The sequence below is a fragment of the Oryza glaberrima genome, chromosome 10 (genome assembly GCF_000147395.1).
Source record: "Oryza glaberrima chromosome 10, OglaRS2, whole genome shotgun sequence".
NCBI classification, from domain to species: Eukaryota; Viridiplantae; Streptophyta; class Magnoliopsida; order Poales; family Poaceae; genus Oryza; species Oryza glaberrima.
In genome coordinates, this window is record NC_068335.1 from 20,682,425 (window position 1) to 20,709,139 (window position 26,715).

General features: G+C 39.7%; 3 protein-coding genes across 15 annotated transcripts; 1 reads left to right on the forward strand and 2 right to left on the reverse strand.

The window, feature by feature from the left end:
* The first annotated feature begins 1,083 nt into the window (after positions 1–1,083).
* On the forward strand, positions 1,084–3,668 carry LOC127785691 (silicon efflux transporter LSI3). Its single transcript, XM_052313092.1, has 3 exons — positions 1,084–2,137; positions 2,266–2,455; positions 2,807–3,668. The coding sequence occupies exons 1-3, from the start codon at positions 1,145–1,147 to the stop codon at positions 3,079–3,081; spliced, it is 1,458 nt and encodes a 485-aa protein (XP_052169052.1). The 5' UTR covers positions 1,084–1,144; the 3' UTR covers positions 3,082–3,668.
* Positions 3,669–17,664: 13,996 nt separating this feature from the next.
* Positions 17,665–21,862, reverse strand: LOC127752439 (short-chain dehydrogenase TIC 32, chloroplastic-like). 4 transcript variants are annotated; one of them, XM_052277793.1, is made up of 11 exons: positions 21,732–21,862; positions 21,434–21,615; positions 20,759–20,877; positions 20,449–20,656; positions 19,824–20,055; positions 19,315–19,394; positions 19,020–19,173; positions 18,588–18,666; positions 18,405–18,489; positions 18,153–18,199; positions 17,665–18,065 (listed from the first exon to the last, which is right to left on the reverse strand). In XM_052277793.1, exons 4-11 carry the CDS (start codon positions 20,552–20,554, stop codon positions 17,904–17,906), a joined length of 945 nt encoding a protein of 314 aa, XP_052133753.1. In that variant the 5' UTR covers positions 20,555–20,656; positions 20,759–20,877; positions 21,434–21,615; positions 21,732–21,862; the 3' UTR covers positions 17,665–17,903. The 4 variants fall into 4 exon arrangements, with proteins under 4 accessions (XP_052133753.1, XP_052133754.1, XP_052133752.1 ...); XM_052277794.1 differs by lacking the exon at positions 20,759–20,877; XM_052277792.1 differs by having other exon boundaries at positions 20,759–21,615.
* Positions 21,863–23,287: 1,425 nt separating this feature from the next.
* On the reverse strand, positions 23,288–26,670 carry LOC127752438 (short-chain dehydrogenase TIC 32, chloroplastic-like). 10 transcript variants are annotated; one of them, XM_052277786.1, is made up of 10 exons: positions 26,480–26,656; positions 26,166–26,225; positions 25,327–25,474; positions 25,000–25,231; positions 24,842–24,921; positions 24,604–24,757; positions 24,191–24,269; positions 23,990–24,074; positions 23,714–23,760; positions 23,288–23,611 (listed from the first exon to the last, which is right to left on the reverse strand). In XM_052277786.1, exons 3-10 carry the CDS (start codon positions 25,436–25,438, stop codon positions 23,441–23,443), a joined length of 960 nt encoding a protein of 319 aa, XP_052133746.1. In that variant the 5' UTR covers positions 25,439–25,474; positions 26,166–26,225; positions 26,480–26,656; the 3' UTR covers positions 23,288–23,440. The 10 variants fall into 10 exon arrangements, with proteins under 10 accessions (XP_052133746.1, XP_052133745.1, XP_052133743.1 ...); XM_052277785.1 differs by having other exon boundaries at positions 26,166–26,243; XM_052277783.1 differs by having other exon boundaries at positions 26,473–26,656.
* Between the last annotated feature and the right edge of the window lie 45 nt (positions 26,671–26,715).

Below are 26,715 nucleotides of genomic sequence, written 5' to 3' on the forward strand. Positions count from 1 at the left end.
AAGTTGGTTAATACTTTTAACTAATTAATTTATACGGCAGTATTGTTTATTATTTAGATAAGGCTTAACCTGAAATTAGCACTCGCAACGGGTAAGAGAGAGATCACTGCGTGCATGTGCTCCGCCATTTTTCATACAGTACATTCTCTTCGCAGACACGAACCGGACAGGAACATTTGATGACACTGACACGTTGACCCATGGACCCATATCGATGCTTAGCTCCAGTCGTGGCTAAGGATGAATCCTGCACGTACACGTGTCCACCCTACATAGATGATGTGTTACACATGCATCTGTGTAGATGTGTAGTACGGAATAGTAGCTAGTAGTATCACATAAATGTTACGGAATTGCTGCTGCACATGAATGTACTCCCTTATTCCCAAGACGATTTCCTTTAAAAGGAGTATGGAGTAGCAGTAGTAGTCAAACAGCATACTATTATGTTGTTTTGTAGTTTACTTAATACAGTATTAGATAATAATTAACATTATCACTAATTAATGTCATCATTATAACAATTAGGAAAAAAAATTAACTACTCGCACCGTACAGGCGAAGTTAATATAGATATAGCAGAAAAAAGTTATAAGATTATAATCTACTCCCTCCGTCCTAAAAAAGATAAACCCTAGTTTCCGTGCCTAACATTTAACCGTCTGTCTTATTTAAAAAAATTATAAAAAAAATTAAAAAGACAAGTCACGTATAAAATATTAATCATGTTTTATCATCTAACAACAATAAAAGTACGAATTATAAAAAAAATTTATATAAGACAGACAGTCAAAGTTAGATACGGAAACTTAGGGTTTGCCTTTTTTTTAAATAGAGGGAGTAGAAGTTTATATAGATATAGTAGAAAAAGTTACAAGATTACCATCTGGAAGATAAAAAGGAAAAAATTAGCAAAAGAATGGCATGTCAATTAAGTGCTTGGATGTACATGCCCTTGCCTCTGGATCGTAATCATCTGCCTACCTAGCTGGACACTGACATCAGCTGCAACTGATGCCAGCTGTTCGTCCTGGCTGGGAGTACTTAAGCCCACGGGGAGTCGCCTCTCTTCCTCACTCTCATCGCCACCACCACCTCCCACTCCAAGACGCTAGCTGCCTTGTAGTGAGAGAGAGAGGCAGCCATGGCGCTGGCGTCGCTGCCGAAGGTGGTGATGGGGTCGGTGGCGTTCGGTGTGTTCTGGATGCTGGCGGTGTTCCCGTCGGTGCCGTTCCTGCCGATCGGGCGGACGGCGGGGGCGCTGCTGGGCGCGGTGCTGATGATCGTGTTCCACGTGATCAGCGCCGACGACGCCTACGCCTCCATCGACCTCCCCATCCTGGGCCTCCTCTTCGCCACCATGGTCGTCGGCGGCTACCTCAAGAACGCCGGCATGTTCAGGCACCTGGGCCGGCTGCTGGCGTGGCGGAGCCAGGGCGGGCGCGACCTCATGTGCCGCGTCTGCGTCGTCACCGCGCTCGCCAGCGCGCTCTTCACCAACGACACCTGCTGCGTCGTCCTCACCGAGTTCGTGCTCGAGCTCGCCGCCGAGCGCAACCTCCCGGCGAAGCCGTTCCTGCTCGCGCTCGCCACCAGCGCCAACATCGGCTCCAGCGCGACGCCCATCGGCAACCCGCAGAACCTGGTCATCGCCTTCAACAGCAAGATCTCCTTTATTTCCTTCCTCCTCGGCATCCTCCCCGCCATGCTCGCCGGCATGGGGATCAACATGCTCATGCTGCTCTGCATGTACTGGAAGGAGCTCGACGGCGGCGCCTGCAGCCCCGACGAGGTCGCCGCCGGCAAGCAGATGGAGGCCATCGAGGAGGGCCGCCGCACGGCGCTCAACAACAACAAGAAAGACGACGGCGACGCCGCCACCCCCGCATCGCCGGAGGACGACGACGGCGGCGACGCCGAGTCGATGATGTCGGAGAACATCTCGACGAAGCACCGGTGGTTCATGCAGTGCTCGGAGCACCGGCGGAAGCTGTTCCTCAAGAGCTTCGCGTACGTGGTCACCGTCGGCATGCTCGTCGCCTACATGCTCGGCCTCAACATGTCGTGGACCGCCATCACCACCGCCATCGCCCTCGTCGTCGTCGACTTCCGCGACGCCGAGCCATGCCTCGACAAGGTAACCCATATCCGTCCAAATCACTATAACTCTAGGCCACACGAGCAAGTACACGTGGCGGCCATGCGGACAAGAAGCAATATGTGAACTGGGTGCCACGTGTGCGTGGATGTGAATGGATGATGCAGGTGTCGTACTCGCTGCTGGTGTTCTTCTCGGGGATGTTCGTGACGGTGAGCGGGTTCAACAAGACGGGGCTACCCGGGGCCATCTGGAACGTGATGGCGCCATACTCAAAGATCAACCACGTCACCGGCGTCACCGTCCTCTCCGTCATCATCCTCCTCCTCTCCAACCTCGCCTCCAACGTCCCCACCGGTACGTACTTACTCACAACCTTTCTCGCACCATGCTATTGCTAGTACCCAATGTGTCCCGACTCACCCAGCACTAACATTTGTACTATACAGTTTCTTTTAATACATGATATCTGACTTTTTTTTATCGATGAATGGATCTTATTCAATTTCTTTTGTAAATATAAAAAGATTAAATCAGACAATAAATCAAGTCAAAATAAAATAAGTGTAATTATATTTTTTAATAAGATGAATGATTATTAAAAGAAAAAAAAGAATTTTTTTGTCTCTCATAATTAAAAAAGAACAACTCATTTTTTACATGTTATTTGAGTGGTAATTGTAAATTAATTTATATATGTGGGTGTAGTGTTGTTGATGGGGGATGAGGTGGCGGCGGCGGCGGCGACGATATCACCGGCGGCGGTGACGCGGTCGTGGCTGCTGCTGGCGTGGGTGAGCACGGTGGCGGGGAACCTGTCGCTGCTGGGGTCGGCGGCGAACCTGATCGTGTGCGAGCAGGCGAGGCGGGCGACGCGCAACGCCTACGACCTCACCTTCTGGAACCACGTCATCTTCGGACTCCCATCCACCCTCGTCGTCACCGCCATCGGCATCCCTCTCATCGGCAAGATCAACATCTAGTCGTCATTAAATTAATTAATTAATATAATCCGGCTAGCTACTATCTACAACGATCAGAAGAAGGCAGAATGATCGAGCATGCAAGAATTCATGCAAATTACAAGGGATGTGATATGATCATATTAATCGAAGCTAGTATGATTACAAGGGATGTGATATGATCATATTAATCCAAGGAAGCTAGTATGATGATTAAGTTTGTGATCAAGCCGTACTATGTGCATGCCAATGCATGCATGTGTTCAAGTGTACACTATGCTTGGTCTCAAGTGGATCAATTATATTGGTGCCATGCTCTGGGATAATTAGTTAATTAGTACTTATGATAAGCTAGAGAGGAGGATGCATTATATTGGTGCATGGTAATAAGGCAAATGAACAGCAGAATGCATGTATATATGTACTAATGCATGTATATATGTACTGTATCCCTGTTGCCAGCTGGTCTCTGTTTGAATGAAGTTGATAGCAACAAAGCTAGCACTAGCGAATGAGCTAGTGACTCAAGTACGCATGCCGGATTACCTCATTGCTCCAAACTTGCAATCAGTTTTGAACTTTTAATAAAGTTAATTTGGCTTTGTGCACTTGTCAATTTGCTCCCTCTTTGTTTAACCGATCTTGCCTAGTGCGTACGTAGCTAGATTGCACATTTAAGTTAGCTAGGCATGTTGTTCTCTAACATTATTTTCTTTCAATGGTTACATCTTCGGCCTCTGCCGACCGTACGTTTGTTAATTCATTCGCATATTACGTCTCCTAATTAATCTTAGTGAGATTAATGATGCATGCGTGCACTCAGTGGAGATAGATTGATCAGATTAAATCAGGGTCACACCAACGTAACAGCTCTCTACCTCCTATGCTGGCCACTTGTACGAATAAGAAAGATATATCAAAGATGGCGACTTATAATATCTAGCTAGAGTGTTGTGCATTGGTCCCCTCTTGATTCCACTCCCTATATATGTCTCCATGTAGTTATATATACACACTAGCTAGACAATTAGCATATGAAATTGAAAAGGAAATGTTATATGGAATTGAAAAGTAAATGTACTTACTGCTCTTTATAGTACAAAAGTACTCACCTTATATATTGAAATTAAAACAAAAGGTGGTGAAAAAAGGGGCATACTATTTTAATCTCTTAAGAGGATGTCCTCTTGTTTCTTATATGTCATCTAAATAGTTATGAAAAAAAAATTAAAAAATAGATTAATACATGATACATCACTCCACAAACATCCATGGAAGCTTAAATTTGATTTCTACAAGTAAAAAAAACAAAATAAATATAACTGTGAATATACGCATACTAGCAATAATTTAGTTTGTTCTTTTTTTACAACTTAATTGTAGCGGTCAAATTTAAATTTGTATGTTTGTGGAGTGATATATTACATATTTCTCTGTTTTAAAATATAACAATAATACTGAATTAGACACCACATAGAACTACGAATCTAGATAGAATCTGTTGTGTTATTTTTTTCAAAAAAAAAAAGGAAATATAACTATTTGGATGGTATAAGAAAACGAGGGCACATCTTCTCTCGAGAGTTTAGAATCTATTCCTTGGAAAAATGAAGGAAAGGGAGAAGAACACTCATTCGAGTAACAAACTAAGATGTATATGCAGTGAAGAATATTTATATGTTTGGGCAAAATATGTTAGGTTCTTGGCACATTGCGTGGCTGTGTGGCTTAGCTTTACTGTGTAATTACTCTTATGCTAAGTGCAAGAAATAAAAACATTACAAATATGTGTGTCCAACAAGTCGCTTGGCCACTCAGTACAGTTCAGAAAAACTTATCCTGCTGGTGCAGCCATGGCTGGTGCCTGGTGGTGTCCTAGTCGGATAGATAGATCAAGATGGTGGAATTTTGACAGCCGTACGGTACACTAACCATGACAAATTGACAATACTTGTCTGCTAGCTACTTTGATCAATGTAACCGCGTTGAAACGATAAAAAAGTTGGCATTTTTCTTATAACTGAAAAACAACTTTAATTTAGAAAAAAAAACTTGTCAAGATCATCATCTAGCTAGTGTGTTGGTCCAACATTCGTCCTGTTAGCAATGTACTTGTCAAACCATAGTATACACATCGCTGTTAATGTATATAATGATCTTCATGTAGTCAGGTAGTAATGATATATAGACTAGATATTTTGACCTTGTACGGTTGTAGTTTTGCTTAACCATGGCAGGGTATGTGTGAGGTGACATAAAGAAAGTGATAAATTGATAAGTCTCTGCTGTTGAAATGGAGGATTTAGGTAGGAATCTTAATCAATTAGAGGATTAATTGGAATTGCATCGGTTCCAGCTGGTAAGCTCGACCAGTCTGAAACTTAAATATTCCCTCCATTAATTTTTCAAATAACTGACGCTGGACACTATTCATTTTAAACTTTAACCGTTCATCTTTTTTCCCAAAAATTGCAAATACTAAATACTAAGGGCTATTCATTTTGAAGAAAATTTCATCCATAGAAATAGAAAAAAAAGGAGGAATAGAAATAGCTATAGACTCCAATCCTATGGGAAGCTAAACCTCACGAATTCTAAAAAAAAAAACTTGCATTCGGATGTATCATAGGAAAATTGTAGGGAATCTGCTACTTGAAATAATGTAATCATTTTAGAGTAACTACTGGTCAAAGTTGAAACAACGAAAGTCAACAGTGATCAGTTGTTAAGAAATGAAGAGCTTATACAGTTTCAAATTAATTATAAGTGCAACAAACTAACAGGGGGCAATTTAAGCCTTTACAAAAAGCATGCATATACACAGGTATCTTATTATAGAATGTGCAATGAGGACTACAAGCATATATGCCGGTGATAAGATCTTTCTTGTGTTCTTAAAAAAAGATCGTGCTTGCTTTAATCCATTTGTCCTTATTTTTCAGTCAAGTAGTATCTAACTTTTAACTCAATTTGTCAACCTTCTCAAAAGAAAGATATACATCTGAACTTGTGGCAACTCGGCCACAAAACAAATTAATAAATTGCTCGATTTTCCTTACACAAAAATAAGTGCATTGAATTAATTTACCAATGATCTCAACAAAGAAAAAAAAAATCTTCCTTTAAAACAAAAGGCAAGGAAAGGAAATATCTTTGATTACATGCCCTATATATCTCATGTCGTACTTTAAGGAAAAAGGTGTTGAGAAAAGCGAGATTTATATCATATTCTGAATAAAACAAATGTGTAGGGTTCTCCCTTTCATTTTCAATTATCACTCTCTTGCACTATGTGCTGAGGATGATATAGTATTGGCCAGTCCAATGGCCATCCATCAATCCGTTTTTTAATTGCCTGACAAGACATTTTGCCATTGGTTGCACAATGGCATTGTGACAACAAATTTTCCATCTAGCTAGGCAATGCTTTTGGGCTTTGGCTGTTGATGCTCACTTTTTATCACTAGACATGTATGCTAACTACACCACAATAAAGCTATTTAACTTGAGGGTAGCTAGCTAACTTTACATGGCACTGCATGCATCTCTTGAAACATCCAGCCTCCAGAAGTTAGTTTCATGTCTGGTATACATGATCTTTCCTGTAATAAATAAATGTTACTTCTACTAGTGGAAAGTTCTCATGTAAAGGCCGAGTTAACCCCAAGCTAGATATGTAAAACAATTATCTGAATGATCAGTGCAGTGACACGAGCAAACTAGTTTGACGTGAAAGAATTAATGGTGATGTACACAAGTGGGTCAGGTAAAAAGGGCACTCACCCCAAATTTGTGTAGGCCCCCATCTTTTAGCCAAATGCTAAAAATACGTAGTACAATATTGTTGATGGGCTATTCCTACTTACGGTATTTGATAGTATGTGGATCGTTGATACCAAGGCATACGCGAGAATATGGTAAAAGAGACGAGAGAAGAGAATTTTTTTATACAGGTTCAGGCCCCCTTCTTACGGGCCAAAGCTAATATTGCCATTATATATCAATATCATACGAGTACAATATTGAGGATGATCTAATCTAGTCTCTGTCAGCCTTGCGTCATAAAGCCCTCACATGTGGTTGACGGCGAGCGACAATCGATTTCCTCGAATATGAACTCGGTGAGATTGGAGTTGTCTTGTATTGGAGTTGTTTAGATTTGTGTTGGCGTATGTTGTATTGTCTTGGCCTATCCTCCCGGGTGGTCTTGTATTTGCTAATATGCCTTATATGTAACACGGACAGACATATTAAAAAAAAAGATTGTATGTAAAACTTTTATAATATATGTGTTCTTAGCGATTTAAATGTTAATGCTAAAAGATAAACTTCGATGAAAAAAAACATTAATATCAACTTGAAAATTAACTTTCAAAATTTAAATTTTTGGTAGTGGCTGATTTTGTATAGGAAACGATGGAGGCCATAACTTAATGAAGAATCACTCAAATGTCGGCCAATGAAGTGATCAGGCTTAGAAGAGGTGGGCCTCCACATTACTAAACAATGAAGCACATTACATCTCTAGGAATAACTCGTAAGTGTAAAATCCATATGTCGCCCTTAATCTTTGGTCAAAGTACAATACCGGTTATTTTTCATCTCCAATTTTAGAAAGGACAAACCACACTATAAACTATTTTTCATGGTAGTTTAGATTGATATGATAGTGATTAATTAGATAAAATATGATGAAAGCTATTAAATGGATGATCTACTTATTTACAGACAAATAACTCAGAACAAGTGGTCTAAGCAATGCTAATGTATAAAGTTTTTGGATAAATTTTATTTTCTTAAACATGGGGAAAATATTCCGTAGCAATAACCTATTGGTCCATCTACACTGAGTGGGGTCTTAGGTGATCATCATTAACAAAATATATACCATAAGAGTACTATGCGCAAAAAACCGCCTTCATAAATTCAGGGTGAAAAATAGACTTCGAGCAAAGGTTGACTTCAAAAATGGATTATAAAATCTACTTTTGAACCTGAACTTTGCTTGAAGTCTATTTACCCAACTTCTAGACTAATTAGAGGCAGATGTATATATTATAGTTAAAACATTTAATTTGGATGTATTTTGGAGGAACCACACTCGTTTTGCTTTTAGAATGTATGTGAAAATTATGTGTTAAATTTACATGAAATAAAATAGCATATGTATTCATATGTGTAACTCAAACTATACTTTAATAACCACATTAGGACACAACCTTAGAGCTAAATTCCCATAGTTTCTTTGCCAACTCTGCATTTGAAGCATGTGAGCTTGGGCTATCTAAATTGCAATTGCTGAAGTACTTTCCGCTTATCCCCTTGACTTGAGGATGTAGTGCGACATAACATGTCGTTGCAGCACCCTAAACAATAATTCCATGAGGTTAAGCACATAATATGTTCCCCACACACACACATAACGCAAGAACATAAATAACGACATAATATTTTCTTCTTAAAGAGTCACCTGCTCTATAGTTTTATGTACGATTCTTCCAATGGGGAACACTAGAGCTGCAAGAGAACCGATGCATAAGAACAGTTTAAAAATAATATAATGGTATAAACATAGGTATATTATAAGTTATGCGAAGTACCGTTAGCAATATTGTTGTGCGTCAACATTTTGGTTTCAACAACACCGGGATTTATTGCATTTGCCGAAATGTTAACACCGTCTCCCTCTCCCTATTTGTAGTTAACCATTTCAAACTTAGCATTCATTGATTTGACATATAATCATATACGAATAGAGATTACATATGAAATTTAGGCATAAGCACGCCAAGCAAATAACAACACTAGTACCTTTAGAATTCGTGCCAACTCAGTGGAGTGCAAAATACTGGCAAGCTTGGACTGAGGGTAAGCAAAAATACCGCTGAATCTGGTAAGATAAATCAAGTGCACAATAAATATATTTATCTTTACTAATTGGAGGCCCCTTAAAGTCCTCACGTTAATACTACAATGGTAAAAAGTTAAAATTCCTGCATTACACTCAAAATAAAAATACAGTTACAAATTTCATCATTAACAAGTGAAAGACCATGATTTTTTTTAACTCCTGATAGCCGAAATGGCCCATATATTAGATCTCAAAGGCTAAAACAAAAGTATTTTGGTCATCCAATTCTCTAAACGATTGCAAGAAAGCATCTCCTTTTCTATGTAGGCACAACTACACATACGCCGGACGCCAAATCAAACAAAGAAAATTTGGATGGTCAAAATATTGCAGTTGACCATAAGTGAACCATTAAGATAGGTAGTGTTTGGTTGCAATGATGGATTGGATGAGATGGAGTGAACCTACTTTTAGGAGTGTTTGGTTTAGAAGTGAGTGGGATGGGTTAGTCTCTGGAGAGAAATATTCCTCTCAGATCCGGGACCAACCGATCCGTAAAAATCTCGCGGACGAACTCGTCCCACCTGGGACGAGCGAACGGCGTCACTGTGCCATCCGCCATCTCCGCGAGCGCCGCCGCCTCGTCCGCACCCTCCCCCGCCTCGTCCGCGACCATGGCCGCTCGTCCACAACCGCCACCTCGTCCTCGAGCGCCACCGCCTAGTTCACGCTTTTCGCCACCTTCGCGAGCACCGTCGCTCGTCCGTGAGCGCTGCCGCCTCGTTCACGTCCTTCGCCACCTCCGCGACCGCTACCGCTCGTCTGCGACCGCCGCCACCTCTGCGACCGCCGCCGCTCCTCTCAGATCCGGGAGCTGCCTCGCCTCCTCGACTGCCGTTGCTCGTCCGCACCCGCCACCACCTCTCCTCTGCTCGCGCCGCCGAGCTCCTCCACCCCCAAACGGCATTAACGGTCAGTACAAATTCGTTCATCCAATCCCACCTCAATCCCTTCTACCAAATAAAAACTATAACCATCACATACCATAAACCAAACAGACTACTGAAATCATCCCATCCCACAAAACTAGGATAGGTCTAACACATCCCACTTTGTCCCCAAACCAAACACATGCTTACACGTTGGGAAAAAAGAGTCATTGAAAATAAGTTTCATTAAATCTATAATGGAACATATTTTCATAATATATTTGTATTAGGGTTAAAATGTTAATATTTTTTTCTACAAACTTGGTCAAACTTAGAGCATTTTGATTTTAACCAAAGTTAAAACGATTTATAGTGTAAAACGAATGGAGTATCCTAGATGAAGCTCTACGCTTTGCTGCGGGATATATGAAACAATTCAAAATATTTTTCATCTCTATATCTATATTATTTTATATTATTTGAGCACTATGAGAGAGCATCCATATTAAAATTAAGATCTCCAAAATCATAAATTATTTTCAGAGTTCATGTGAAATAAAACATGCATAGAGAAATACCATTATCTCTTTAGTTTTAGTTTTATAAAATTAATAATTTAAAATTCAAATTAAATATGTAGTTATAAATATAATGGACCCTCGATTTTATATTATACTATTTTAATTCCAAAATATAAAATGAATAGTTTGCAAGTTGTAACTAACGTGCGGAGTATGTCTTCCTTTAGTTTAAGTGATTATAATTTGAAAAATTGCCAATATTTTTTTTCAAAAGAAGTATTTATAATAGCAACAGCAGTAGTACGTGAAACACTTGGGTGGTGACTAATGTAGAAGGGGTTATTTTTGTTAGAGTTGGGACGCCACTTATACTGTTAAGAACAAATAAGGGCATGGAAGATTATTATTATTTTTCGTTGGGAAATGGAGGGAGGTATTTAAGGCCCTGTATGATTCAGTTTATGATTATTATAACATGAATCGTTAGAAGTGGGCTGAAACAATCAGATAGCTTATTATAATAGATTATTATAATCTATAAGTCAGATTACTGTAATATGGTAATACACTCTAAAGTTGTTTTTTTAAGATTATTTGGTGGCTAACAACTATTAATAAAAAAACAAATAGCTAACAACTTAGCTTATTATAATCTAACTTATAGTAATCTTGCTCAATAATCTAGATTATATTTAATAATTTTAAGCTGAAACAAATAAGACCTAATTTGTAGTATATATTTATAAATTACCTCGAAGGATTCTTCACTTTATCGAAACATATCCCTTCAGGATAAATAGCAAAGTGCCACCAAGACGACACATTTACGATCCTTCCTTCAACACCGCTTTCACTACTTGTGCTCTTCATGTTCTCCATCAAGAGATTTGTCAGTAGAAAATGGCCTGACATTAAAGTACTGCACTATGAGCATATAACTCATAATCAACCCTTAAATCTCAAGAACTAATTAACCACATCACACAGGAAACTTAGTAGGCAAACAAGATTGAGATGCATGAAGAATTAATGCATTGTAATTTCGCATACCAATGTAGTTAGTTGCAAAATGCAATTCCAGGCCGTCAACGGACCGTGTGCAGCCCCATGCCTTGATTCCAGCGTTGTTACTGTCGTCACAGGAAGTTTGGAAACAGAGTAAAATGTTTGCCGTTAGAGTTGACACAATCATAATACTTTCTACGGCCATAAATATTCTCACATATGCGAAAAAATCAAGTCAAACTTTTAAAACTCTAACCATCAATTTTACAACAAAATTCATTATCTATGATAATACTTTGAGGCAAAACAACACACATTCTTTTTTTTTTTTTACAATGAGGCATTTGAGAAGTTATTGATACACAATTAGGTCTTAAACGCCGAAGAATTTATGCCCAGGGGCAGTAACAATTAATACTTTAATATGGAGTATACCCCTCCGTACTCGTAAAGGAAGTCGTTTAGGACAATGTTTAAATCAAACCTTGAGAATATAAATCATGAATAACTCTCAAGTTGTTAAGTTTGAAAATGTAAAAATTATATGAATATATTTGTCTTGAAAAATACTTTTATAAAAATATACATATATCATTTTTTAATAAATATTTTTATAGAAATAATAAATCAAAGTTGTGTTTTGAAGACCGTATCATTGTCTTAAATGACTTTCTTTATAAGTACGGAGGGAGTATTTCTGTTCTTACATGAGTATGTTGAGCGGCAGGTTCAGAGAATCAAACTCGGAGGCAAACCTCCTCACCGAATCCATGGAGCTGAGGTCCATCTCCAGCACATGGACTATGGCGCCGGGGATCTCCGCCCGGATCGCCTCGCTGGCATTTCGCCCGGCGGCGACGTTGCGCACGGCCATGACGACGTGCACGCCGCGCAGCGCCAGGACGCGCGCCGTCTCCAGCCCGATGCCACTCGACGCACCTGCGCGCTTCTCGTTAATTAATTAGCTCTCGCTCTGATCAACGTTGCAACCGTCCTTTTTCTTTTTCTTTTACTAGAAAAAAAAGGCCGTGCATTACAACGGGTGAAGACTAATTTTAATCGTATTATTGTTAGATATATTTTTTTTCTAAAAAAGTATATGTGATTTTTATTTTGAGATTGATATCCAAGTTTAAACCATTGCATTTTTAAAAGCGAACGAATTTTAAAACCAGCTTAAATACAGACAACGTACCAAAACTATCGGCGAAAACAACTTCAGTTTTAATAATAAATCACTTAATCCTAAATAGCCGAACGAAATCATATGTTGAAAAAATAATGTTAAAAAGAATCATGCGTAGATGAATCTTTTACAAAATAAACGGACATGCATGAAAGCCGCCCATACAAAATTTAGTATGTTTTGCATTTGCATGTGTGCAAAATTATTAAAATAAACACAAACAAATCTGAAATAAATAGTATGTGACATATGCTTAGAAGATGGGCAATATTTTTCACCGAGACAGCCTCGTGTTGACAGATGGGCAATATTTTGGACCCTTTTACAATTTTAGGCCCATATGTGTAGAAACATATTGGATGTGGAGATAAAAAGCAAAACGTGAATATTATCACAACGCTAAAAACATATATAAATCGGAATAGGACGGTTCGTTAAAATGAAAGGACAACGGCCGAAAATACGATGAGTATGAAATTATCTTTAATTTATATAATAGGTAAAGATTATGACGGAAATGTTTTGTTCTTTTTTTAAAGGCATATTTTTTTTGCCTTTGTTATTATTTTTCTTGTTTTTTTCGCCTTTTTTATCCTTTTGGATATAATTTTTTTCACGGCCTTTTTTTCGCTTTTTTTTACGTATTTTTCGTTTTTTATCGTTGCATAGAAATCGGATCTTATTTTTGCCTTCTTTTATTTTTTTTACGAACGACTTTTTTCGCAGGGAATCGGACTTTTCTTTTGGGACCTCTTTCGCTCTTTTTTTTTTCTTTTTCTACGGACGTTTTTTTCACCCCTTTTATGCCAAGGGGGAAAAACCAAAATACAGATAAAACAAACATTCTGATACGGAAACATATTTAATTAAAACCGATTCTAACATAGATGACGTATCAAATTTTCAGACAAAAACACATTGAATTTTTATAATAGGTATAGATATAGATGAGCAAGTAAACACTCTAACTCGACGATTAGATATATTATTATGACAGAAAAATATGCTTGAAACTTTTAGTAACAGAAATGCATTATATATATCTATATCTATATTTATATCTATACTCCTTTAAAAGACCAATGGTGATGGTGAATGGTGAATATGTCACTACCCACCATCATTACCATGTTGGTCCCCCGAATAGTGAGATAGGTAGGCTTTTATCCCTTCCTTAATCAGAAGCCATCAAACAAGAAAAATTTATTTTAAAGTGAGATACAAAATGGTGAAAAATATGATATAGATGGTTTACAATGGGGATAATTTTATTTTAGTGTTTGAGGTTTTAAAGTCTTTATTAATTCCCGTTGGAACATATGGGCATTTAACTGATATCTACCACCAATCCACCACCTTACAAGTTAGTTCTTGATATATTCTAATACTATGTAATAATCTAATATTTATTTAAATCAAGTGAACAATATATATATATACACACACACATACATGAGTATGTACATTTTATCATAACAGACTATGAGTATTTTGCTATTATTTTCCATAAAACAAACAACCAATGAGTCACTCAATAATGAAATAAAGAATAAGAAATTGTGGGACGATCTCTAGCTACCTTATGTATAAGATCGAGGTTTTAAGGTATGTGGCGATGAGATGAGAGTGGTTTTGACCACGTGGCCACATATTGGGAGATATCCTTTGCCGGCTTGTCCTCAGCCGGCCCCTCTCTCAAGAGCAGGTATGATAGCAAGTTATAAGTCAGCTGTAAACATATTTTAAAAATATAAAGAAAGAAAGAGAAGAGCATCAGGCTATAAATCTGTAGCTAGCTGCAGCACGGACTCTAAGACATAATATGTGTATGATAGGTGGGACCAGATATTAATAGTATAGTAAGCAGCTATTATATGAATTGGCTATAGATGATTTGGAGCTAGTAGTTGACTATACTATTAAGAGCAATTTTACGGTCCTTGAGGAGGTACCACGAGGTACCATTTTTTATTGTAAATTTGGTACCTAGATACTATAAGGTACCATGAGATACCAAATTTTACACTAAATTTTTGGTACCTCATGGTCTTAAGGACCGTACCGTACAATTGCAACGTGATCGGCCGCCGTCGCTCCGGTAGATAGCAGAGATCGAGATGGGGAGGGATCCCGCGTGGCCGCGTGGCCGTGTGTGTGTTTCTTTTTTATTTTTCCTCTCTGATTCCCACTTGCGACGAAATATCGGTTGAGATGAACCTGTCCGTGTTCTTACCTGTTCTTGTGATCTTCGTGTGATCTGATTTCAATTTTTTTCCCCCTTCTCCTGTTCGTTTTCTTGTCTGTTCTGGCGTCTTCGCGGCATGCGCCCTCTCCTGCGAAGCGGGCGGTGGGAGAATTTAGGGGAAAATTCATGTGCGTAGAGAGGTCAAGAAGAGGCGCGGCGGTGGCCAACCTCCGACGAGTAGAGAGGCGCGGTAGTCGGCGGCTCGAGAGAGGTGCAACCTCGTCTTTTCACTTATACTTATCAACCAAACTTTAAACTTTAAATTTGAAGTTGATTTTAAGATATTTTTCATGAAAATTTATTTTTTAACATTTGTTTTTAGGTCACTAAGAAAACATACATAAACATTTTATTCACAAATTAATTTTTTATGTAAATATACCATTTGACTTATTCTCTCAAGAAGTATGCAGTCAGATGAAAACCACCTCATTCTCATTCTGGAATTAGCGATGTAAATTGAGCGGTTTTAGAAGTTGAGGGTGAGTTATATTCGGTTTTTGAAGTTGAGTCCCTAAGAAATGCTGTATGGCTAAACTAAAAATCATACAGCTAACAAACACTGTAGTTCAGAAAAAAAAAAGGCTAGAAAAAAGTTACTTAAACCGTATTAGCTTAAAAGCGTGGCACTAATCGATATATCAATTAGCTGTTTGAAACACGCACTGAGGCTAAACGGCAGCATCATATGATCGATCGTACCTGTGATGACGGCGACCAATCCCCGGGCATCGATCCCGGCGGTGACCTCCTCGGCGGTGGAGGCGCCGGAGAAGCCGGAGGGCCCTTTGCGGTTGAACCGCCACATCGCCGACTCCGTATGGCGTACTGGTGTTTGCAAGCTGAGTTCAGCTTCGGCACCAGATGGCCTGAAATTATATGGTCAGACTCTGACAGTGATACCATGTGATGTGGCCACAGCAGTTTCAGCTTGTTACTCTACCAAAGTACTAAAGATATTGTTTTTATGCCAAAAATTCCCAGAAGACTTCAATAAGATAAGAACACCGCACACAGCCGATGAACAGAGCAGAGAAGTAAAGCCGAGGGGGGTGCTGGTTTTCTGTTCAGCTACCACCACATCCGCGGTTCCGGCGAGCTCTTGGAATCAGGCGTTTGCAATCAAGTTGGGGCTAAAAATACTACTAACTAGGTGATACCCCGCGCTTTTCTGCGGGATTCATGGATAAATATATGTTAAATATTGTCGAAATGATGAATGTTGAAATATTAAGAAAATAATGTAGGGAAGACGATTTTACATATGCTTGTTGATGTGTCATACTTGCATGGGATTTAAAATAGGCTAGAATAGTAATTGCTAGTGAGTGGAAATGTAGCATGCTTGCATGGGATTTTAAATGGGCTAGGATAATAATTGCTAGTGGGTGATGATGTGGCATGCTTGCATGTTGAGCTTTAGCTTCTAATAATTGTTAGTGGGTACCAACTATATAGAAAGTATAGATGTTAATGCATGGCTCTGAGCCTCTGACAGTCACATTCATAGCATATGATGTAGTACAATGACCGGCCAACATAGGCTCATTCGGAATGCAGGATTGAAAAAATATTGGAATACGATAGGAATGCAAATGTAAAATAGAATATGTGAAAACATAGGAATTTCATGTGAATAGGTGTTTGGATGGAGTAAAGGAAAAACATAGGAATCTTTAAGAAAATAGGTGCACTATTACAAAATTATCACATGCTACTAGTGAATTAAACAATATTAATCAACCTAATAATATACTTTAGTTGCTTGATGGCATGATTTGCCTCGTTCCCACACGGAGGGAGAGAAAAAAGAGGTCAGCGTGGATTTTTTTTTCCCGTGATCTTCCATTGATATGGCTAGCGCAGGAATTTTCCCTATGTATTTCCTAGGAACGTTTTGCTGTGATCCGAATGACGCCACAGTAAAGTAATTCATAGGAACCAAAATCCTTCATTTTTTCTGTGTTTCTCCTCCATTCCAAATAAGTTCTAGTTCGATACCGTACCAGAGAAGTACTCCCTCCATTAAAAAAAATAATATCATCTTAGGATGTGACATATTCTAATATAATAAATTCGGACATATTTTATATTTTGATTTATCGTAGTATATGTATTAGGTTATCTTTTTTACACGGAGGGAGGAATGATTCCATTTTGCTTCCAAAAATTCGCTTGCAGAATGCTTTTTAAAGCTGGATTTTTTCTCTCTGGATTTGCCCAAGGTATTTGGAATTCGTTTTTTTTTTTCGTAAGGGTGCTTCTGTTTAGCTACAGCTAAGCTGCAGGTATGGGTCACCAAGAAGAATAGCAGTCGACGTTATCTCAGAAATTAATAATGATGTTTGCAGTATGGATGAGCAACTGCAGGCGATGGAGACGCCAATATGTACCGAAAATTTGACAATCCGGCCCTTCTTAAAAACTCATTATAAGAGTCAACTGCGCTAAAAAACTTATTCAAAAAATGAGTTAGATAAAGGTTGAACATCATCTAAGACACTGCCCAAACATCTAACTCATTTTGCTACAGGACACATTAAAATACCTAGTATCTAGAGATATCAAATTTTACACTAGATAATATGATACCTCTATGTACCTTGTGAATTGTTAAGAATGATAAAATTATCTGTCAATTAATCAAGAAGACATGTGAATGTGAGTCAAACATGAGATCCTAGGATTGAATCCACACACATGACACACCTAGCACTATAATAGCAATGGCACCTCAAAAGAATATCTTTAGTCCAATACCTCAGCACAAGCACGTTACATCTACTCAGTGTTTATGTAAATTTTAGGAAAGTAGAAGCACTGAAGTGTTGGTCCATGAAGCGTAAGGCTTACATAAAGAGGTGAGGTGGGCCTCCAAAGTCCAAACATTAGTTTAAGAAATACATAGCCAGAGCCAGCCCATGATTATAGGAAGAACTTCTAAACTAAACTGAGGCGGATATATTACAATTCAGATTGTTCTAACTAGTCTTGGAGGAATTGCACGGATCTCTTTGTTTGTTTATGTGAAAATTTTATGTTCAAACTTGCAGAAAATAGACTGTAGCACATGATGCATAACACAAACTATAATTTGATAGTCAGATCAAGAGGACACAATCTTGGAGCTAAATTCCCATAGTTTATTTGCCAACTCTGCATTTGAAGCCTGTGAGCTTGGGGTATCTAAATTGCAGTTGCTGAAGTACTTCCCACTTATCCCGGTGACTTGAGAATGTAGTGCCACATAACATGTCGTTGCAGCACCCTATACAATAAAACCATAAGGTTAGAAACACATAATATGTTCCACACCTACAACGCACGAACATATACTTTTTTTAAAAAAAGCCACCTGTTCTACAGTTTTGTGTATGAATCTTCCAATGGACTTCACTAGAGCTGCAAGAGAGAACCAATGCACAAGAACAGTTAAGAAATATTATATTTATAAGCAGCATTGTTCGTTGTGTTTACCAGTAATCAAAATGGTTGGGGATCATCCTAAATTGGCATTATGGAGCATGTGCTTCTTCAAGTACACTATTAATTGTTCCAAAAATCTAACTACACTCCAAAATTTTGTTCTGAATGGTTTGGGAATTACCATTTATAATAGTCCTGTGCCTGAACAGGTTGGTTGTAACAACACCAGGATGGACTGCATTAGCCGAAATGTTCACACCATCTTCCTGTTCATACTTAACGGTTTCCCGGTTATTCTCCATTGATTTGACATATAATATATATAATCAGAGATTACATACGAAATTTAGGCATAAGCTACTACCTTCAGAACTCGTGACAACTCAGTTGAGTGCAAAATGTTGGCAAGCTTAGACTGGCCATAAGCAATAAGACTGATAAATCTGGTAAGAAAAGTTAAGTGCTTAATATTATCTAATAAGTTGAGTGCATACTGCATAATAAATATACTTATCTTTACTAATTGGAGCTCCCTTGATAAGGGGCCCTTACGCTAATTTTTGGATGAAAAAAAGCCAAAAATTCTTATATTAAACAGTCAAAAATTTAACATTAATTCAAAGAAAAAGAATAGATCATCCAGTTCTCCCACAGACAGCAGGAAATCATCTCCTTGTGCACTATCCACTAATGTAAAATTGGGTTGTTTTTGTTATTATCCATATGATATATAGTATGTATCATATACGAAAATGTGGTGTCCAGTCCTAATTTTTAGAATCTCAGAATTAATTACCTTGAAGGCTCCTTCACCTTATCGAAACATATCCCTTTAGGATAGGTCACAAAATGTGCTGAAGACGACACATTTACGATCCTTCCTTCAACACCAGTTTCGCTACTTGTCCTCTTCATGTTCTCCAGCAAGAGATTTGTTAGAAGAAAGTGGCCTGTCATTCAAGTCAACAGTTAGTGCACTATGAGCATCCTCTCACAACCCAGAAAGTCTCAAGAATTAACCAAATCACTCAAGCAGCTAATCCGTTAATAAGATTGAGATGCATGAAGAAATGCTGTGTAATTTCTCGTACCGATGTGATTTGTTGCAAATTGCAATTCCAGGCCGTCCATGGAGCGTGTGCAGTTCCTTGTCATGATTCCAGCATTATTACTGTTTATAACCACAGTTAAAATTTATTATTTAAGTTGACAAAATAATAATACTCCATCTGGCTTTTAATAGATGATGGTGTTAAATTTTGACATGACATTTGACTTTGTTCATCTTATTGAAAAAATTTTAGTACAAATATAAAAAATATGAGTCAATCCTTAAAAGTTATTTTAAAGTGTACAAAGTTTTAACTTTTCTTGCTTCTAAGGATTGTTTTTTCTTCTGCTATATTCAATGAAAAGGCACAATCTAGTGTTGTCTTCCCTAAAAAAATTATTTCGATGGTAAAACAAGTTATAACAAAATAAATAGTATTTTAAATAGATAAATAGTCAAACGTCATGTCAAATGTAAACGGGCGTCATCTGCTAAAACAAACGGAGGAGGGAGTACATATAGAAGAAGCGTTCAGATTCTTGCTCTTACATGAGTATGTTGAGAGGTAGGTTCAGAGCCTCAAACTCGGTGGCAAATCTCCTCACCGAATCCATGGAGCTGAGGTCCATCTCCAGCACATGGATACCGGCGCCGGGGATCTCAGCCCGGATAGCCTCGCTGGCCCTATGCCCGGCGGCGACGTTGCGCACGGCCATGACGACGCGCACGCCGCGCAGCGCCATGACGCGCGCCGTCTCCAGCCCGATGCCGCTCGACGCACCTGCAGCTCATCAAGCCACCACTCTGAATTTCTCTGGCCAACGTCGAAACCGTGAGCTAAATGGCATGGCAGCAGGCCAGCAGCAGCATCATCATATTCGTACCTGTGATCAGGGGCGGAGCTAGTATAGCTAAGGGGGTGCCCAGGAACCCAGTTAAAAAAAAATTACCTATAATTTATCTATTTTCATCATATATATATATCCCATCATATATATATCCCATTAGTTTAAACTTAGGCATCCATATCAAGCTAAATTTGATTCAAACCAGAGTAAAGCAAGCGAGTGGAACCCCCTTCATTTTGTTTTAGCTCCATCCCTGCCTGTGATAATAGAACTTCGCACCATTTTGTGCGAGTCGTTCAAAAAATAAAAAAAAATCATATCCGTACCTGTGATGACGGCGACCAAGCCCCGAGCGTCGACGCCGGCGGTGACCTCCTCGGCGGTGGAGGCGCCGGAGAAGCCGGAGGGCCCTTTGCGGTTGAACCAGCACATCGCCGACTCCGTACCAAGCTGGCGTAACGTCGAGCTCAGGGAATAGTGGCCTACTGGTGTAGTGGTGTTTGCAAGCTGAGTTCAGCTTCGGCACCAGATGGCCTGAAATTATATGGTTAGACTCTGACAGTGATAGCATGTGATGTGGCCACAGCAGTTTCAGCTTGTTACTCTACCAAAGTACTAAAGATATTGTTTTTATACCATAAATTCCCAGAAGACTTCAATAAGATAAGAACACCGCACACAGCCGATGAGCAGAGCAGAGAAGTAAAGCCGAGGTGGGGTGCTGGTTTTCTGTTCAGCTGCAGCTCTGTGGGTGGCTGGGTGCAAAAGAATAATGCTCTTCAGTTCAGCATGCTACAGACGATGGTATGGAGGACAAACTGCAGCCGATGGCGATGGAGATGCTGATAAGCATTGACAAACTAGAAACCGCTTCCAAGTTACAACTGTGGCCGATGGCAATGTAGATGCTGATATTGATTGACAAATCACAAACCACTTCCAAGTTCCACAGGTGTGCCAATGTCAACTGGTGGACAAACTATATCAAATTATCATTTTTTGTCTTCAAAGTCATATAGTATATATATGGTGTCCCATCATTTCTTGTGAGTAATCCAATTACTAGAATCCAATCCAAAACGAAATACTAGTATATTCTAGTATTGAGTAGAAATAAGAGCTTATCGTTGACAGTGGAATTTCATTTCTGAAGAAAACGGGTATGCTATCCAAAAGCATCACCCTTTATAACATTTCTTCTTCTTCACTCTACTTCCAATCATCTATTTGGTGATTTGAGTTGCCTTAACCTTTGAAACAGCATTATAAATGACGTACCCATTTGTCTTAGGTCGCAACTTTTTCTCTTACCAGAAGGGAAGCAAAGCACGCTGGAGCATTGTATCGAACACCTGGCGGGCACGGACAACACAACGGATCCGGCGGGTCATACGCTCTGAAGCCGGAGCCCGGCGCAGCGGCGTGCCTCCTCCTCCGTCCGCCCGATCGCCTCGCCGTCGACGGTGCCGTGGACTTCCAAGTTCCAACGTCTCCTGCAAAGAGCCACCCACCCCAAGCAGGTTAACAGATGGTGGTCCTCGACGCGTCGAGGCAGAGTGATAGTACTATTTTCTTCTCTCTTTTCGCCTGAGGAGTTCGCTAATCCTACCTACCAACCCTTTCTTCCGTCGCGAGCACCCTTCGTCGTCGCCATGGCCATCGCCGGGAAGGAGAGACCGGACACGTTTCTGGTTGCGCTGCCGAACGGAGGAAAACGCCGAGACGTGCGCCTCGCCTTCCTCAAACAGGCCTCGGGCTTGGTTGGTTTGATTCCAACTTATGGGCCTATCAAAACTTTAGTAATTTCAACAGTAGCAAGTGCATATTCGGTTTGCTACCAAATTTTACCCACGATAGTTCAAATTGATCACTACCTAATTTTGTAGTCAATATTTTGGCACTACAAGATTTTGACAAGATAAAAATTAGCTCCAAACCAAATAAGCCTCTCATCTTTTCGATTATGGTTATGCTTATCAATTAAAATTTGAATTTTCGACCTTAAATTTAAGGTTAATTTAGGGGGTTTTTTTAACATAGTTTATTTTTTCAGTTTTTTCTTAAGATAGTTTAGAACACATATATAAAAAATTTATTTATAAATTATTTTTTTATAAATATTTCGTTTGACTTATTTCAAATGATGGGGCTACTCGTTTGGTTGGGCCAAAATGAGATCCCTGCCCATCTACTTGTTTGACCTCAGTATAAGAGCCTCAAATGTCGGCCTATAAAGTGATCGGACTTCCTTCATCTATCCTAAAATAAAAGGTATTTTGATAGGATGAGACATAGTACTATAAATCTAGACAATACCACATTCTAGTATTACGAATTTGAACACTAAGGGTTTGTTTAGATCCCACCCCAAAATTTTACACCATATCACATCAAACGTTTGAACATTTACATAAAGAATTAAATATAGGCTAAAAAATAACTAATTGCACAGATTACGACTACTTTGTGAGACGAATCTTTTAAGCCTAATTGCTCCATGATTTGACAATATGATGCTACAGTAAATATGTGCTAATGACGAATTAATTAGGCTTAATAAATTCATCTCGTGGTTTACTGACGGATACTGTAATTAGTGTTTTTATTAGTACCCAAACACCCCATGCGACATCCTATATAATACCCGATGTGACACGTCAAAACTTTACACCCTTGAATCTAAACACCCCCTAAAATGTGTTCCATCCAATCAGAATATGTTATATTTTAGGACGGATGGAGTACGTGGAGAGGTGGGATGGATCTCCACGCCAACAAGGCAATATACTCCCTCCATCGCGAATACTCATCTGTTTTGACCCAGAATAGATGATATATAAGATACTAGATGAATACCCCATGGCGTTGCTGCGGGAAATTAAGTTATATAGTATGAACAAATATGATGTAATATGATTATTAAAACTCAAAACAAATTGATGCTTATAAATTGAGCCCATAAATAATTGAGATTGTATGGTGTTATGAGAGAAGAAAGAAAAGACAATTTGAACCATAGATCTATCATCTAAAGGCTACAAATAATTAGGGTGACGTGGCTTAATGAGAGAAGAGAGAAATAGTAATAACTACATTTAGTGGGATGAACTATATAAGTATATAGGATTATTGGTAAAGTGCAACTTTTATGCGAAGTTCGGCAACTCAATGTCAAAACGGACAATTTTTTTTTAATGGAGTATAACAGAGAAGATTCTTGGGAGGAACTACACTCTTTATTTGTAGACTTTCTATGAAAATTTTGTGTTCGGCTTACACGAAATAAAATGTAGCGCATGCATATATGCATAACTCAAACTACAGTTTGGCAGCCGACACAATGTTGGAGCTAAATTCCCATAGTTTCTTGGCCAACTCTGCATTTGAAGCCTGTGAGCTTGGGGTCTCTAAATTGCAGTTGCTGAAGTACTTCCCACTTATTCCAATCACTTGAGGATGTAATGCCACATAACATGTCGTTGCAGCACCCTAAAAAATAATATCACGAGGTTAGAGTCGCCTAGATGTTCCACACTACAACGTAACAACATAAAAGACGATTTTTCTTTTTTTTAAAAAAAAAAATGTCACCTGTTCAACAGTTTTACATACGATTCTTCCAATGGTGTTCACTACAGCTGCAATGGAGAAGAACAATTGAAAATGATATAATGGTATAAAAGGAGATGTATTCACAAATAACATCATGTGTTTAGGAAATGCAACCTTTCCACGCCAGACAGCAAGGATCAAAATGTTTGGGAATCATCCCAAATTAATATTTTGAAGAGTATGCTTCTTCAAGAACTACTAATTTGTTCCAAAAAATATCTTCAACAATTTTGCATTGAAAGGTCTAGGGATTACCATTAGCCATAGTCCAATTCTTGAACAGGTTGGTTCCAACAAAACCGGGATGGATCGCATTTGCTGAAATGTTCACACCATCTCCCTATTCATACTTAACGGTTTCCAACTTATGATTCATAGATTTGGCTATAATCATATGCGAACAGAGATAACATACAAAATTTACTCATAGGCATGCTTAGCAAATAAGAACACTACCTTCAGAATTCGTGCAAGCTCGGTAGAGTGCAAAATGTTGGCAAGCTTGGACTGGCCGTAAGCCATATAAGTGGAGAATCTGGTAAGATGAATCAAGTGCACAATAAATATATTTATCTTTACTAATTGGAGGCTCCTTAATTCCTCATGTTAACATTAGAATGACAAAAGCTAAAGTTCTAATAGATGGCCGAGAGCCCGAGATGGCCCTCCTGAATGTATTAATTCTTAAATGTAAAAGAAGAATAATTTTGGTCATCCAATTCTCTAACGGATGACAGGAAATTACCTCCTTGCGTCCGTAATGTAAAACAGAGTTTGTTAGAATCGACATCATATCTATGCTCCTTGAAATGCAAAAATGGCCTAACTAGCTAGTCCTAATTTTTGGAGTCTCAGGATTTATTAATTACCTCGAAAGATCCTTTACATTATCGAAACATATCCCTTCAGGATAGGTCAAGATGTGCCCCGAAGACGACACATTTATGATCCTTCCTTCGACACTAGTTGTCCTACTTGTGCTCTTCATGTTCTCCAGTAAAAGATTTATTAGAAGAAAATGGCCTGCCATTCAAGTCGTAGAAGTAATCGATCCACAACTAAGCAATATCGAGATGCACGAGGAATGCTATATGCAATTTCGCATACCAATGTGATTAGTTGCAAAATGCAATTCTAGGCCGTCAATGGAGCGTATGCAGTCCTTGGACAGGATTCCAGCGTTATTGCTGTCATAAAAGGAAGTTTGAATCAGTATAGCACAGGTTAAATCTGATGTTCGAGTTGACCCGTGTTCCTGTTCTTACATGAGTACGTTGAGAGGTAGGTTCAGAGAGTCAAACTCGGATGCAAACCTCCTCACTGAATCCATGGAGCTGAGGTCCATCTCCAGCACATGGACTATGGCGCCGGGGATCTCCGCCCGGATCGCCTCGCGGGCCTTGTGCCCGGCGGCGACGTTGCGCACGGCCATGACGACGCGCACGCCGCGCAGCGCCAACACGCGCGCCGTCTCCAGCCCGATGCCGCTCGACGCGCCTGCAGCCAGGTCGTCAAGTTCACTCTGAATCTCTCTGACCAACGTTGTTGCGAGCTTAAATGGCATGGCAGCAGCATTGGTTGAATGATTGTACCTGTGACGACGGCGACCAAGCCCCGGGCGTCGACACCGGCGGTGACCTCCTCGGCGGTGGAGGCGCCGGAGAAGCCAGAGGGGCCATTTCGGTTGAAGTTGAAAAACCACATGGGTGGCGTCGAGCTCTGGGATATGGTGTTTGCAACCTGAGTAAAGTTCGGCATAGATTACTCCGATGATATATACATATACAGGCTAAATGCTGTTGCTAAGGTATGGCTCTGACAGTGATAGCATGTGATGTGGCCAAAGCAATCTAGTTTACTACTCTTCCAAAGTACTAAAAGTTTGATTTTTCTTCAAAAATTCGCAGAAGAATTTATTTGGTAAGATAAGGACAGATAATCTGGGAGGCTGAGACAGCAGAGCAGACAGGTAAGCCGATGGGTGCTGGTTTTTCTGCTCAGCAATGTCAGCGACAACCTGCAACCACAGTCACTCGAGCAGAGAACGAGAGAGAGAATGAACACAAGAACACAATGAACTCAGGTGTGTTTTGGCGCTGCGTAGAAACGTTCCAGCATTTTCTCTGTTTTTTTCTTCCTTTTATTCAGTACAGAAAGTAAAAACGTGGGATCAAACCGGGATCAAGCCGCGCGACGCGCTCCGTGCGGACTAAGCGCACGTCAAGCTCGACATGTGCACGACCGAGCAAATCGCATTCATGCACTCGACTGGAAAACAGAAGAGAACAAGCTAAAAAACTGGGGGAGGAGAAACTGACTAACAGGGAACAAATGAAAGAACCAATAAACGAGCTAGCACAAGTTTTACAGCTAACGAGCTATAGCCTACAGATGCTGGCTACACGATCGAAGGGAAGCTTGTAGAGAAAACCTTCTGATATCGTCTCAAGATGATGTTTCTCGTCACGCTAGCTGCAGTCTGGAGGAGCAACTGCAGGCGATGGAGACGCTGATATCAATATGCATGAACAAATCACTTCCAAGTTAATTCCAAGTGTGCCAATGCCAATTGGTGATTTAAGTGTTTTGAACATTTCTAACAGCATCACAAATGATGCCATGCACCCTAAGAACATAGGAAAACAAACATTCCGAAGAGAGTAAGGTACTAAGTTCTACCTTCTTTCAAAGGGTTCTACTAATATTCTGAAGAAACAAAGCGCAGTGGGGCATTGTACCGAGCACCTGGCGAGCAGGGACAACGACACCCGAAGCCGGAGCGCGCGGCCTCCTCCTCCGTCAACCCGCTCACCTCGTCGTCGGCGCAACCACTTCCTCTTCTTCTTCCAACATCCCCTGCAAAAGATCCACGCAAAGGGATAGTAGTTTCTTGACTCTCTTCGCTTGTGGAGCTCGCTAATCCTGTTGTCGCCGTCATGGCGTCACTCATTGTGTCGCCGTGTCGGACTCGCGGAGAGGAG